The sequence below is a fragment of the Megascapheus bottae genome, chromosome 9 (genome assembly GCF_031878675.1).
Source record: "Megascapheus bottae isolate mThoBot1 chromosome 9, mThoBot2.hap1, whole genome shotgun sequence".
Classification (NCBI taxonomy): Eukaryota; Metazoa; Chordata; class Mammalia; order Rodentia; family Geomyidae; genus Megascapheus; species Megascapheus bottae.
In genome coordinates, this window is record NC_143517.1 from 39,887,366 (window position 1) to 39,903,984 (window position 16,619).

Below are 16,619 nucleotides of genomic sequence, written 5' to 3' on the forward strand. Positions count from 1 at the left end.
CAAAGCATATTGTATACCTGACTTGTGTTTGTGTTTTAATAATTGTAATGAAATTTATGTTATATAAAATTAAGTATTTTAGGTAATTCTTCAATGTCATTTAGCATTTTACAGTATTGGACAGCATATAAAACATGTTCCTTATGTTTAAAACCCGTTTTCTTTTTGGCCAGTCTTGGGCTTGTACTCAGGGCCTGACCTTTGTCCTTGGACTTTCTCAAAGCTAGTGCTCTACCACTTGATCTTCTGGCTTTTTTCTATGTAGGTGGTACTGAGGAATCGAATCCGGGTCTTTGTGCATGCTAGGCAGGCACTCTACCACTAGGCCATGTTCCCAGCCCCTAAAACCCGTTTTCTGTTCATCAGTTTCTCTTCATCATTCTTCTGTTCCTAGACTTTGGCAACCGCTAATCTACGTTGTTCCTCTAGGGGTTTATCTGTTTTAGATATTTTACATATATGATGTTTTATATCTATCTACATTCACTTATCAGTGTTTTGTTGCTTCATCCACACTATAGCACGTGTCTATACAAACTTTTTTTATGTCTTAATAATATTCTACTATTTGTATGTGTCATAATATGTTTATCCAGAGCTGGGAGCATGGCCTAGTGGTAGAGTGCTTTCCTAGCATGCATGAAGCCCTGGGTTTGAATCCTTGCTACCAGAAACACAGAAAAAACTGCAAGTGGTGCTGTGGCCCAAGTGCTAGATCACTAGCCTTGAGGAAAGCCCAAGGACAGTGCATAGTTCTGAGTTAAAGCCCCAAGACTGACACTGTGTGTGTGTGTGTGTGTGTGTGTGTGTGTGTGTGTGTGTGTGTGTGTGTGTAATGTTTATCCATTCATACATTGATGGTCATCTGGGCCATTTCCACCTTGCAGCTATTTGTAAATTGCATTACGTGATTGAGTAATTGTGATTAAGTATAGGTAGATACCTAAGAGTAAAATGGCAGGGCCATGGTAACTGTATGTTGACTTTTTGAGGAACTTCCGATTTTTTTCTACAGTGCAGAACTATTTGAATCCCCAACAGCAGCATTCAAGGGTTCTACTTACTTTGTCCACTTTGTTGAATTCTCTTTTTCCTATCTTGCCCCGCTCCCCCCCCCTCTCTCTTCCTGTGCTCTCTCTTTTTTTCTCTTCTTCCTTCCCTCCCTCCCCTTCTCCTCCTCCCTCTCTCTCTCCTCCCCCTCTCCCTTCCGGAGGAGTATATTGCTTTAGCCCTTTACTTTCTCTACATCTTGGAGCTATGTTGTGATCTGCTATGTTCTACCATTGAAACCTGGGCCAGGAGCACAGCCCTCTTCTTCTCCCTTTCTCTTCCCTCTCCCTCCCTCTCCTTCCCCACCCCCCTCAGCTCTATCTCCCTAATATGGGTTTGAACTCATAACCTCCCATTTTTTAGACAAGTATTCTACTTCATAAACCTATATCCCAATCTTTTCAGCTGTAGGTTGTTCTTTTGTTTTTGCTCAGATTAGCCTTGGACCTCATACCTCATGCTTAAGCCTTCCACATAGATGGAGTTCCAACCTGTTTCCTTTTTTTTTTTTTTTGCCAGTCCTGGGCTTGAGCTCAGGGCCTGAGCACTGTCCTTGGACTTTCTCAAGGCTAGAGCTCTACCACTTGAGCCTCAGCACCACTTCCGGCTTTTTTCTATATATGTGGTACCGAGGAATCGAACCCGGGTCTTCATGCATGCTAGGCAAGCACTTTAACCACTAGGCCAAACTCCCGGCCCTCCTTTTTTTTTTTTTTAAATGGATCATGGGGCATGGTGCTTGAACTTGACCTGGGCACTGTCCCTGAGCTCTTCAGCTCAAGGCTATACTACCTCTGGGCCTGGGCGTTGTCCCTGAGTGCTTCAGCTCAAGGCTACTGACCTACCCTGGAGCCAAGCCCCAGTTCCCATTTTCTATAGGTTAATTGGAGATAAGTGTCTCAGGTCCTTTTGTGCCCAGGCTGGCTTTGAACCTTGATCCTCAAATCTCAGCCTCCTGAGTAGCCAGAATTACAGGCATGAGTCACCCACCAACACCAGCTCAGAATTTTATTTTTAATTGTAATTATTTCTTCAGTGTTTCTATTTGTGTATTTATTTTTGTCATATGGGATTTTGAACTCATTATCTTGGACTTGCTAGGCTCGCCTACTATCCCTTGAGTTACACCCCATTCCTTTTCTGCTTTAGTTATGTTTTTGGAGAGGATTTCATGTTTTTTTCTTTGCTTACCTGAAACCCCACTCCCATTGTGCCTCTCAGAAGCTGTATTACAGATTTAAACCACCACTGACTTCTTGCTCAAGCTGTCATTGAGCCAACCATACTTCAGATGTTTGCCTCTTGAGTTGCTGGGATTGAGTTTGTGCCACTCTGACTAGTCCTGAATCTTTGTTTTTATTCATCCTTGAAAATACTTGGCATAAACACTTTTTATGGGTTTTTTGTTTTTCAAGTTTACTTTTACTTCAGTTAATTACCAGAGATACCACTAGCAAAAAATTAGTGCTGGAAAACAGGAAAATAATAGATTTGTAGTACTATTGGCTTGATTTTCTTTAGTATTTCTATGATTATTGGTCTTTCATATTTTGTGTCACACATATGAGGGAATATATAATACTGATAAGTACAGTTTTCCATCCATGTTTAAGTTAACATTCATTCTTATTTGGTTCCCTGCCATCTTTTCCATTTTAATCTATTGTTAATATATCGTATATTTTAGCACTCCCCTGTGAGAGCACATCAGATGTTATATGTTTTTCACATTGGTTATTTTATGGAATTTGAGCTATTAAGCCATAATTATGATGTCTCTCAGGATCTAAATCCTTCCTCTATAGTTATGGATTTTAATACTTCTTCCTGTTGCTCTCTACTTACCAGATCTCTTAATTCTTTAAAATTGACTTTCTTGAAATTCAATACTACTGTGTCACAGAACCAGATGATCCAATTTGCTTTTTTGGCAGATATCATATAAAGCTCTGCCCAATGCAAATTTAACAAAAGACTTCAATGCTCTCTAGAGTACTCCTATTTAAAATAAAGCAAAACACAAAGGATCTAGAAATGCTGGAATTTTATCTAGTCTTTCTCGTGAAGTAACTTATGCCAATTCTGTATTTCACCTTTATTGTTTTATAATGTGAAGGAATAGGAATGATATATTTATAGAAAATATCAAGATTTTAAAGGAGATTTGGAAGTATAGCAAAATTTCTGAGCATAGTTAAATGCAAATATCATGATTCATTATTTTATAAAATGTAAACTAAGGTTAAAGGTAGTCTTTTAAAGATTTGTACGAGTATATGCTATGGTTTCTAGCAGTTTATTTTCCTATTATACTAAATACCTAATTAAGGATAAGATTAGAAAAAAAAAGTAGAGTTCAGAAGTTGTTCTGGTATCAAACCCATATCTAGAGCTTTAGTTCCCATTGAATGGCCTTAGCTCAGATCTTGAGGTTTGTTTCCTTATTGGTACTGTGAGACTAGTAATATTGTTTGCTTCACATAGAGGCTTATTTTAAAGAAGCATCTAGTTTTAGACCCAGAATCCATTGAGAAGGCTACATAAGCAATAATCATCCATAAACTGATACAGTTCTTAGAGTTAACAATCATGTAGTTAAAAAGTTTGGAAAGATGGACATTGTTGAATTGAAAGTGAAAATAATAAAAGTAATGAGATCATTTATGGTAAGACAAGGCATGAAATTGTTTACAAGAATGAAAAAATAATTACTGAAGAAAATAAGAGTTATACTTTATTTGAAAGATCCTAGAATAATGATAATATGAAATTGCTTAATTGTATCTGAATTGCTCAAGAATTTTTGCTGTCTTATGAAGTGACATTATAAGTATAGATACATAGATATAAACTCTCAAAATAATAATGGAATTTTGTCATCTATACTTTTCATCCAAATTTTACATAACAATGAAAATTATCATTTTAAAAATGTAATGACTGATGTTTTACTTTACCTTTCAGCATACGGCGACATCAAGAAAGGAGAGCCATTTTGACCCCCATTTTGACAGACTTTTCTGTTCGAATAACTGCAGCACCTGCCATCATTTTCACCAAAATTGGTTCTCCAGAAAATCTGCATATTGAGGTTAGATTTATTTTAGGAGTTTTCAGTTTCAGCCCATATGACATCACATTGGTAATCAATCATAACAATTACCATTCTTAGTACTTGCTGGTACTGTTTATTATTGTTTTCTAGGTAATAAATCAACTGATTCTCATAGTAATCCTGCCAGTTGCTCTTAGTATCTAAATCTTATAGGTGAAGAAACTGAGGCATAGAGAAAATAGCCAGTTTGCCAAATTTTTCCATTTAAACTCTAGCAAAGCCAGAGTCCAAATCCAGCGGCTCCATTTCTAGCCTCTCAGTTTCTACAGCATCTAATGAAAATAACTATAATACTGACAGGTAAAACCTAATTTTCACATAGATCACCTGACATGGTTAGATCTATGTTAATTGCCTTGCTTAATCTTCTTAGCACCTATATGAGACAAATCCTCTTATCATCCTTATTTTATAGATGGGGACTTGGGTATAAAAGGATTAAGTGACTTGGCCAGTGTCAATTAGTAGGTCCAGGTTATAGTTCTTATTATCCTGGTGAAAGTATTAGTAATGTGATTTACCATAACTTAAAAGAAAGGAGATTATAAACATTTTGCTTTTTTATAGTTACAAACATTATTATGAAAATATTTTAAAATATCAGATTGCTTAAAGACTTAAGTATAGCTTAAATCCCTGACTTTTAATGATTCAATTTGCTATTTTTCAACTTTCAAGGTGAGAAAATGATATATATTTGAGTTTTACTGGGCTAGTAGTATAAGAGTGACACTGTGATTCTGGACAGTACTATTGAGGCTCACTGTTAGTCAGCCATGTTGACATGAGGGAAATAACACCACAATAGATTGTGTTCCTAAGCCACAATGTTGATCGTTGTATTAAGTGCTAAATTTGTGTTGCTTTTGAGACAAGATCTCACTGTACATTTGGTTGGACTTTTATTCACAGTCTTTCTTCTTCTACCTCCCTATAATTCTCTAAGTAGACTCTCTTAATTATCACTACATTCAGCTCAAATGCACTCTTAACTTACATTACGTTACCAGCTGCTAATGTCTCATACCTATAAGCCTAGCTATTCAGAAAACTGAGATCTGAAGATCATGGTTTTAAAGCCAGCTTGGGCAGAAAAGTCTGTGAGACTCTTACCTCAACTACCAGAAAAGTCAGAAATGGAGATGTGGCTCAAATGGTAGAGTATTAGCTTAAGTAAAAGAATCTCAGGGACAGTACTCAGGCTAAGTTCAAGCCCCAACACTAGCTCACACACATGCACATGCATGCACACACATACACACACACACACACACACACACACACACACACACACACACACAAACACACACAGCCACATACAAGCACACACAGTTATTGTCATTTTTAACAGTATGAGAGTTCAGGATTCAGCAGTTGATAGACTCAGTTGAACAACACCTCTGTGTGGCTTTTTTGGGAAAGAGGATTATTTTTCCAAGATGGTCTTGTGCTTTGGCCTAGGACCAGGCTTTGGATCTTGATCCTTCTACTTCTGTTTTCCAAGGAGCTTGGATTACAAGTTTGAGCCACACACTTGCTTGTTGTTTGAGATAGAGCCACATTAGCTTTTTGCCCAGGCTAGGTCTAAACCATAATCCTTATTTTTCTCCCTCAGATAGTTACTTTGTTATTGTTAGATGGGTTTTTATATATTAATATAATATTTAATATTAACTTTTTTGCATGTTCTAGGGTTTGAACTTAGGACCTGAATATTGTCCATGAATTTTCAAGAATAGCAGTTTCTCTTCCAACTTTTTGGTAGTTTATAAGAGATAAGAGTTTTACAAACCTTTTCTGGGTTACTGAAAACTCTTTTCTTGGGTTCTTAAGGACTTTTTCATGAAATTCTAAAACAAATATAAGGATAATATGACAAAATGTTATAAAAAATACCATCACAGCTTAATTACCTCATCTTTTTAAAATCTTTATTTTAAATGTGATGGAGTGGGGGGCGGTTATAGTTATATAAGTAAGGGAATTAGTATATTTCTTTTTAAACACTATTACCCCCTCCCTCATTTTCTCTCATTTACCCCTCCCTACTGACCCTCCACAAGTTGTACAGTTCATTTCCAACATAGTGTCAAATGTATCAGTGTTGCGTTATTTAATTCTTTATCTTGCTGTTTCTGTGATTCCTTTCCCTTCCACGCATTGAATAAGCTCATATATAAGACAAAGGGTACGGAAAACTAAAACAGAAAAAAAAAGGAATAACTGCCTACAGGATATAATAAGAACCTCTGTTTGAGTTCATGTTGGTACACTTCATTATACATAGAAAGCTTCTCATTCCCACTTGAATGAAGCATGGAACAGAATATCACGAAAATTAGTGACAAAAAGTTTACAAAATTTAAGATTCAGTTTCAACCTTCTCTTAAATTCCTTCTTCCCGGTTTCTATATACACATCTTTGCTGCCTCAGACAGTTATCTCAGTTGGCTTCTAGATTCTTAAGGATCAAACTGATTAAATAGTTAATAAGTACAGAAATTATTCTTAAATATATGCTGTTAGCTACCCATTGTACCAATTATATCCATATCATTTAACCTAGTACAAGATCAATAATTTGCTACATATTATGAGAGTTATGCCACAAATCAAACCAAGATAGTTTTAATACAAAAATTCACCCACATTTGAATCAGGGAAGGGAAGGGAAAAAAAAAACAAGATGATGAGTCTAAGGACAAAGAATGAACCAGTGTAACTGCCATATTCACATGACAATGTGTTGGAAATAAACTCTGTAACTTGAGAGGGGGAGGGGGAGGAAAAGTGGGACAAAACATGGGAAAGGATGACAATGTTCAAAAAGTAATGTACCCACTACCATACGATTGTAACTGTAACTCCTCTATACATCACTATGATAATAAAAGAAAAAAAACATCCCCTTAAATAAAAATGACATTTAAAAAATATTCTGAATCATTGCCTTTTATTTATCAACTTCATTTTGGGAGAATAAAATAAAATCCCAGCATAATCACTGAACTCAGAAAACTTGTGGAAGAAAATTATTTAACCAAAAAAAAAGAGAGTAATAATTTCAGATATTCTGTCTTTTCTGACTTTGTTAAACTTGCTGTAAGCTGTCTAGTTTGTGTTTGGAGCCATGGTAGTTTCCTTAAATCCATTTCCTTAGATGACACTAACAAGGAGAGGATCTGCTTGATGTTTCCAAGCTTTGAAAATTGTCTACTTGTGCTTCATGACAAGAGACAGGGCTTGTGCTTAGTAAATGAAGCTTCTGGATTGTTTTTTCTTTTGTTTTTCTTCTCGTAAGTGGTTTTCCAATGATAAGCATTCAAGTGACTGAATTATTCAGAATAGCACTAATTAAGTAGTAGACATCTAATGCTGCCAAGATTTTAGCAGTTTGAGGAAGTGAAATTAATGTGGCTTCTTTGGCTTCAGCATTCTACTTTGTTGTAAGTCACTTGATTTTGTCCAATGGAGAATATTCATACGATGACATTTACAATTGTACTTGTCCACCTGTTGTTTCTGGTTTACATCTGTCTGCCCATGTTAGATTATGTAACTTCCTCAAGAGCAGATTTCCCTTCAAGACTAACTTGATCTTTTAGTTTTTCTTGGAAGATGATTAGCATATTACTAAGAAAATTCTCAGAAAGTATTTGTTGATTCTGCTACAGAATCTCACTCTGCTACAGGATCTCACAATTGCTTACAAAATAAATAATGATGGCATTTGAAGTATGAAAAGGCCAAGTAGTTGTGAAAATTTTCTGTTGCTGGTTACCTGATATGTAATGCAATGTGTCACATAGCAAGGCCTTATAAATACTTAATAAATTAATCCATTAAACTATGTTTAGAGATGTGCTCACCATTTTTTATTTTTTCCTTAAAATATGAACTTGAGTGACAGGAAATTTTGGAAGTAGTAATAGTCAAATAAACAAGAATGATAAATTACTAATTGACAGCTATCATATTTATCTGTGTTCAATCTTTTCTCTCCTTCAGGAGATTTTAGTATGTGGCCATTCATTGGAAGTAAATATAACCACAAACTTGGACTTCTTCCTAAGTGTGGCTCAAGTTCAACTCTTACATCAGTTAATAGTAGCAAATATGACTGGATTAGAACCATCAAACAAGGCCACAGAGGTAACAGTTTCATGATTTTTTATTAGGCTTATTGCATTTGTGCCAGTGTTTCAATAGAAAAAATGTAATTAGACTAAATATTTTATCCTAATTATTTTTTATGTAACTATTCAAAATTCAGTCGTGTATCATTTTGAGTTGATATCCTATGTTTTTGAGATTTGTTTAGTCTGTTCTCTTATTATTTATCATGCAACTTTACAAAATTACTATGGACTGACCTCAGAAAAGCCTGTGTTAAGACAAGGTTTTATTGCTCTGCTGAAAATCCTAAAAAACTTGGTATAGTTTTCATTTTCCCAGCTACATGATTAGCTAGAACCTCTTTTGAACTTTGTAAGAGTATTTTAATAAGTAATTTGTAAAGTGTTCATTTCCTATGCTCAGTGAAGAATGAATATGATCATAAAAGTTGGATGCCTGCCTAGAATTCTAATTTTGATCCAGTGGTAATGACAGAACCTTCATAATCCACAAAGCATCTCAGTGTAAAATGAGAGGGGTGCTTATTAGATGCTTCTCCCATGGTATTTTCTTTGTTTCCATGCTTCTTATATCACAGTTTTACTTAGAATAATAAATCTTCTACAAGAACCTATGTAAAGAAACTATTATCTATGAAAAAGGTGTTGTTTTTATTCTCCAATGAAATATACAGAAACAGTTCAAGTCCTGCTTATGATAATATACCGAGGAAGAGGTATTCTCAGACAGCCATTTGGTGCCACGCAGTGTGGCCAGCTATTTCCAAGCTAAATCCCATGTCTTTAGGCTTATAATAAACTATTGAGGCATTATCCTCATTCTACAGATGAGGCTTTCGGCCTTAATAAGTGACCTGTCTGAAGTCACACGCATACATGTGTGGCTAAAACATGAGGTTCCTGAGAACTTAGAATTTAGAGAGGTTTCTTTGGTTTGTAGGTTTGTTTGCTTGCTTGCTTTTTTCCCTTAATTTTATTATCATTGATTAGTACTACAGAGGCTTAATTTTGTATTTGGTATATGTGTACAGTGTACCTTGTTCAGCTTTTCCTCCTGAATCTCTTTCCTTTATTCCTCCTTCCCTCTTCACCAAAACGATCTCAACAAGGTTCGTTGTTCTATTTTCATACGTGTACATAAAGAATTTTGTTCATACTCCTTTACCCTCTCTGTTTACCCAAACCTCTCCTGCTAGCTTCACTTGTGAGGATACAAATGGTTGGTGTATCTTAAGAATCCATATGACTTCAAGCTGGATATCAGTGACTCAGGCTTGTAATCTTAGCTACTCAGGCGGCTGGACTCTGAGGATCACAGTTTTTGGATTTTTTTTGTTTTTTTTTGAGGATCACAGTTTTAAACCACCCTGGGCAGGAAAGTCCATGAGACTCTTACCTCCAATGAACCAGCAAAAAGCTGAAGTGGAAGTGTGGCATAAGTAGTAGAGTGCTAGCCTTGAGCAAAAACAGCTTAAAGGCCAATGCCCAATACCTAAGCTCAAGCCCTAAGATGGGCACACACACACACACACACACACACACACACACACACACATATATATAATATAAAAATATATAAGCACATATATAACATAAATATATGATATATAATATATAAATATATACTGTGTATAAATATGTATTTTCATTTGTATTTATTTATTTGGAGATATTTGATATACATTTTCAAATATTAAAAGTTTTTAAATGTGTACTAATATGCAGAAAGGTACAGGTAAGAATGGGAGAAGATTCACAGAATTCCTTTAGAATACTGATAAATAATATTCTCACAAATTACATTTTTTTTTTGCCAGTACTGGGGCTTGAATTCAGGGCCTGGGTACTGTCCTTGGGCTTTTAAACACATTTTTAATAAATGTATATTCTTCCTTTTCTCAAGTAACCCAGCCAAGTTCTACTTTTTAAAGAGAGAAATTCTGTGAATTATGATGCAATAAAAGTCCGATTTTGAGCTTGCCACATGACATATATTGATATAGTAGTGATGAACCATATTTCAGTAAAAAGACATTATGTAACTTAATGTATTAGGGTTTTTGAAGGGTGTTAATATTTTCAGATGTAGTTGTGATATCTGAAATTATTAATTGAACTGTAAAATAAATCCATTTTGTATAGTAGTGGAAACATCTACTGTAAACAAAGGGGAGAGGAGTGCATATCTTTCAAATTGAAATGAAGGTAATAGGATATTAAGTATTGTTGAAAGCATTTAGAACAAATTAAGTAAAATATAATTAAAAATAGATAAGTAATTAAGCTATAAATTTTAATTTAAATATATAAAATATTCATTTAAATCTATTCTTTTAGTATCTGGTAATTTCTTGCAGATATATTAGACCTGAACAATACTAGGAATAATTTAAAATAGAAGCTAGAAAATAATTGTAATTCTTTCTGTGCATAAACAACAGTGTCTTACTCCATGTGATTTTGATGGGGCTTTGCATTTCCCAGTAGCCATGTCATGCAGACATGCACAATTATACTTCATCTACCAAGTCCTATTATTGAATGAAAAGTGGTGTTGACAGTGAGATATGAGTGAAGGAATGGAGTTGCTGTATCAGTTGTCACTTTAGGTTATATGAGAAAACTAATCATAAATTGTTGAGCTGTTAATATTTGGCTTCCTTTTACTTAAGACCAACAATATTCAAAAAATCTGAGATAATAAAAATCCTAAACAATAACCATATAATGGAATTAATGCTGAATAAATACTTGCTAAATGAATTAATAAATGGAGTCTTCTGTTTATGAGAATCTCTAGTTTATTCTTGGAAATAGAAAAGATCAATATAAACACAAAATTTTGATCAATAATTGACTATATTTTTATGGGTTTTTCTTTTTTTTCTTTGTGGTAGTCCTGGAGCTTGAATACAGGTCTCATGTACTACATCTTAAGTTTTTCTCAAGGCTAGTACTCTACCACTTGAGCCACAGCTCCACTTCTGATTTTTTGGAACTTTCATTGGAATTTTCCTTTCTGGGTTGGCTAAGCAACGATCACAGCCTCCTGAGTAGCTAGGATTATAGGCATGAGCCACTAGAGCCTAACTTTTATATACATTTTAATGGAGACAAGTTTTGTACATGTCTTGGAATGCTATGAATATAGCTTTATAAATGATTATATGTTTTACTTGTCAGTAGTTGATAGATGATGTGAAACATGTGTTTTGCTTAGAGAATAACTTCAGCTTTGTAGCTTATGTTCATGTAGAGCTAAACCTTTCACATTTTGATAGAAATTATATGTAGGCATGTAGCCTTCAAAGATAAATATCAAAGTTATATTCTGTCAACATAAGGTAAATGAGTACCTACCATAGCACCACTTCTGGTTTTCTAGTGGTTAACTGGAGATAAGAGTCTCCAATATGGTGCCCACGCTGATGTTGAACTGTAATCCTCAGATCTCAGCCTCCTGAGTAGCTAAGAGTATAGGCGTAAGCCACCGGCACCCAGTCTCTTAATGATTTACTAACCAAACTATCAATTCTATTTATATCTGCCATCATCTTTTTTCTCCTCTGTTACATTAGAAAGGTCCTCTATCTTAATGTCAACCCCTCTGCCATTTAGGAGGGACATTTCAGTTTTGGGAACATTATATTACCAGTTTTCTCTTCCCATTGCAATATACTTCAAGCTTTCATTAAACTGAATCCATAAATTTATATTTCAAAATACTTAAAATTAAAAGCAGCAAACAAAAACAAGCTTCGATTCAAACTTTAAAAATTACAAAATTCTTGGGCCGGGAGTTTGGCCTAGTGATAGAGTGCTTGCCTAGCAAGCATGAAGACCTGGGTTCGATTCCTCGGTACCACATACATAGCAAAAAGCCAGAAGTCGCACTGAGGCTCAAGTGGTAGAGCTCTAGCCTTGAGAAAGTCCAATGACAGTGCTCAGACCCTGAGCCCAAGCCCAGGACTGGCAAAAAAAAAAAAAATTCAAACATACAACAAATGCCTCATATCTAAAATATATCAACAGCTCAAAAAATTGAATCACTCCAAAACTCATCTCCAAAGAAACAACCATCCTATTAAAAGATGGGCCAAGACTTAAAGAGAGTCTTCTCTGAAGAAGAAATAAGAATGACCTATAGACACATGAAGAAATGCTCAACATCTCTGGCCATAAAAGAAATGCAACTCAAAACAACTCTAACATTTCACCTCACTCCAGTTAGAATGGCCATGATTAAGAAATCTAGTAACAACAGATGCTGGTGGGGATGTGGCCAGGAGGGATCACTACTACACTATTGGTGGGAGTGCAAACTTGTTCAACCACTATGTACAGCTGCCCTATGACCCAGCAATTCCACCACTTGGCATTTACCCAATCATCCAGAAACAAGGACATACTAAATCTACTAGCACAATGATGTTCATTGCAGCACTATTTACCATAGCAAAGATATGGAACCAATCCCGATGCCCCTCAGTTGAAGAGTGGCTCAACAAGATGTGGTATTTATATATAATGGAAATCTATGCTGCTGTCAGAAAGAATGCCATCGCCCCATTTGTAAGGAAATGGAAAGACTTAGAAAAGTGAAGTAAGCCAGACTCTAAGGAACAAAGGCTCAATGGTTTCCCTCATTTGTCATAATCAGAAACTTTGGGATCTCCTAGCAGAGATTTACAATAGAACAAAATCTAGATACCTAAGGCCATATAGAATGATGCTAAATGAAAGGACCTCCAAGATATAGAAACAAAACCATCTAATGAGTGATTGTTGTCCTTAATGTACTATGTTATCTCTCATCTCTGTTGCTGTCCCTTGATTATCTCATATTGTTACAGTATTTCACCTGGTTATCTGATATATATTTGGTTATTTGAAATCGGATAGGAAAGGGGGGGAAAAACAAGATGAGTGTCGGGGGTGGGGGGGGGAAATGGGGACCAAGACATGAGAAAGGATATCAATGTGTAGTAATACATCTTTTATCTGGTGAATATAATGTAACCCTTCTATTAATTACAATAAAATATATGGAAAAAGAGAATACAAAATTCCACAGAGAATTTCATAGAGAAAACAGGAAATATTTAGCTGGTCAAGAATTCAAGAAGAGGTACACTTTGTGCAAGGTGGCTGCACATTCTCTAGTGCCAGCAAGAACAGAAAATCACTTGAACCCAGTCTGCACAAGAGAGAGATCCTTTTTTTAAAAAAAAAAAAAAAGTGAAGGTAAAACAGGAAAGACTAACATGTAACTTTCCAAGATTTGGTTAATTCCTGCTGTAACTCCCACATTCGTGGAAGTTAAATCAGTGGCCTACCTCTCCGAGTACCTTTTTATTTCCCCAGTCCTGGGCTTGAACTCAGGGCCTGAGCACTGTCCTTGGGCTTTCTCAAGGCTAGGGCTCCACCCCTTGAGCCACAGTACCACTTCTCTTGCACAATAGGCAAGCACTCTACCACTAGGCCAAACTCCCAACCCCTCTCACAGTACTTGTAGGCCAACTTATTTTCAAAGGTGTAGGGATGGATGGGAGCGGGGAGAAAAGGACAGGAAGGACAGAGACAGGAGAAAGGTGCATGGAGAAAGAAGTAAAAAAGTCTGAGATAGATAAAGAGAATAAGCATATCTTTGATGCCTATTAGCTATGTACATTCAATAAGTTGCAGAGCTTTCTTCAAATTCTGTTTCTATGGGTATAGTACTAGAAAAACCACCCTAAATTTAGATGGTGTTTATAAGGTTTAAAGAAGATACAACATATAAATGGGACATTCCCTTACCACATGATGGAGTATCAATAATTGCTGCTGATGTTACAGATTCTGATAGCTGCAGTTAAGAGACACTCTGTCAGAACGGAAATCACAGATGCTAGTGGACTTCTCTGTCTTCTAAAGTTGTGTTCTTGGGTGGTCCAAGAATTCCTAAGGCTAGGTTCATTCCAGTACAATTTGCTCTTTAGAAATTTACCCTTGGATAGACTTTTACAGATGTGTAGTTACTCCAGTACCACCAACATTGTCAACTGTTCTCCCTTTTGTACTTCTGGATTCTTTCAAAGGCACACTATCAAGTAGGGCAGTCTTTAGATAGAATGGGGGTGGAGCACATGTGGCATATTCCCTGACACCCAGGTCCTTTAAACTGTAGAAGGAAGATTGTTGTGTTAGGTATTGCTTTTATACCCTGGAAGGATTTTAGTTTTTGCTTAGGAAGACTTTTGAACCTACGTTCTAGCAATAAGCAATATAAAAATGTCTAAAATTTTAAATTAGAATGATATACTTTCCAGGTTTCAGACAGTAGTACTTTCAAGTTGACTCTTTTATATAATCATAAGAAAAGCCCATTAAATTGCATGCTAGAAAAGCACAAACTGTCAAGAGAGGTACAGTAAGTAAACCATGCATCATCCTCTATCATCAATTTTGAGCAGGCATAATATTTATTACACTTTTATTCAGAAGGGATACCCAAATCCTACTTTTATACTATTTTCCTAGGACTTCCTTTTTCAAATACACTTCTTTTTGTATCACAAGAACATGCTACTAAAAGAAAGCATTGGAAATCCAATAAAAAAATTGGTGAGGAATAAACAATTACCAAAGGAAGAATTAAGGATAAGAAAGAAGACCATATCTTAACATGAATAGGGAGACATACAAAGCAAAGAGGAAGAGATGGGAGAGGACTGGGAAGGGATAAAGAAAAGCATAGCTTTGAAAGAACAGGGACTTAATGAGATAGGTAGAGCGACTATAGCATTCTTCAGGAAGCTGCAGAGAGTGCAATAAATAATACAAAGTCTATAGAAACAAAAACATTTCTTTAGGTGAAAATATTCATTCATGCATTATTTTAGAGAGACTGAAAACATGGACTAAATGCAGTCTATTTTGTGATAGCTAAGTAAGTTTTTTGCAAAGGAGATTTTTGTTAAGTATAATTTTACTCATCAAAGAGACGACAGAAACAGATGCCAAGAATGTAATGGACAGGTTACCAAGTACAGAAATGCTGGGGGATGAAGAGATGTGAGAGCTAAGGAAGTAGCTAAAATCAAGTGGTTAAGTGGAGGAGGAGAGAGAAGAGAAGGTACAGGAAGGAATACTCAATTACGGTTATAAACTGTCTCCATTCTTCTCCAGGGCATGTAGTATGTGGATCAAAGAACACCCACAACACATCTCCAATGATGTGGTTCTAGTGTTCTTTGCCCTCTAAAAACTTGGTTTATATTTTACTACAAAAGTTTTATTTACACTAAAACACTGATTTGAAAATGAGCATGTGTTCCTCCTTATACCACTTCTGTAAGTAGGGTTAATAAGATAATTACTTGCTAATTCAGGAACAACAATAATTACCTTAGCCAAGTAAACATAATCCAGGGCAAATGGAGTGCATTCCATCTTCTCAGTCTATTTTAATAGTGTTCATTGTATTAGGAAATAAGATATAGCAAGTATAACATTTGAAGCCACCAGTAGATGTTAATTGGAGATAAGAGAGAGATAAGAGAACTTTGATCATAGGCGGGGGTGGGGGAAGGGAAATAGGGACCAAGACATGAGAAAGGGTATAAATGTATGTGAAGTAATGCACCTTCTATCTGGTGAATATAATGTAACTCTTCTATTAATTACAATAAAAAATATATGAAAAAAAAGAGAACCTTGATCATCAGATCTCAGCCTCCTGAATAGCTATGATTACAGGTGTTGCCCAGTAATACGTGGTCCTTTTACCTGGCACAATTTTTATTCTTCCATGCTTTAGCCCATGTCAATATTTCCCTTTATTTATAAATAATAGATAAATGCCCACCAACTTCATTTTTTTTGCTTTTGTTTTCATGCTGTTTGTTTTTTCCATGATAGGTACTTTGGGGCTATCTTGAGTGATGCTTCTATGAACATTGATGGACATGTCTTTGTGTAGATGTATTTTAATTTATATTGAAAATATACCTAGTATTACTATTGAATCTTTGCTCAATTGTTTGTTACAGTATGAAATCTGAAACCATGACAGTAAAATCTCTTTTTCTGTTACATTATATTTCATTCACTGACTTTGAGTGAATATTTTACTCAAATATTTACCTAGTTCATTTTGAAAACATTTAATTAATATTTTTAATATAACCACTAATTTCCTTCTTATTTAGTTTTTCTAGTTTAAAAGGCAAAGGTTGGGGCCAGGAGTTAGACCTACTGGTAGAGTCCTTGCCTAGCATGCATGAAGACCTGGGTTCGATTCCTGGGTACCAAGTACAAGAAAAAGCCAGAAATAT

General features: G+C 35.5%; 1 protein-coding gene across 1 annotated transcript in view; it reads left to right on the forward strand.

Annotated features, from left to right (window-relative positions):
- Vps13b (vacuolar protein sorting 13 homolog B) overlaps window positions 1–16,619 on the forward strand; it is a 494,062-nt gene that overhangs the window by 275,067 nt on the left and 202,376 nt on the right. Inside the window, exons 32-33 of the mRNA XM_090339134.1 lie at window positions 4,015–4,141; window positions 8,174–8,317. Of these exons, the coding sequence (XP_090195260.1) occupies window positions 4,015–4,141; window positions 8,174–8,317 (271 nt within the window). The remainder of the gene's footprint in view (window positions 1–4,014; window positions 4,142–8,173; window positions 8,318–16,619) is intronic.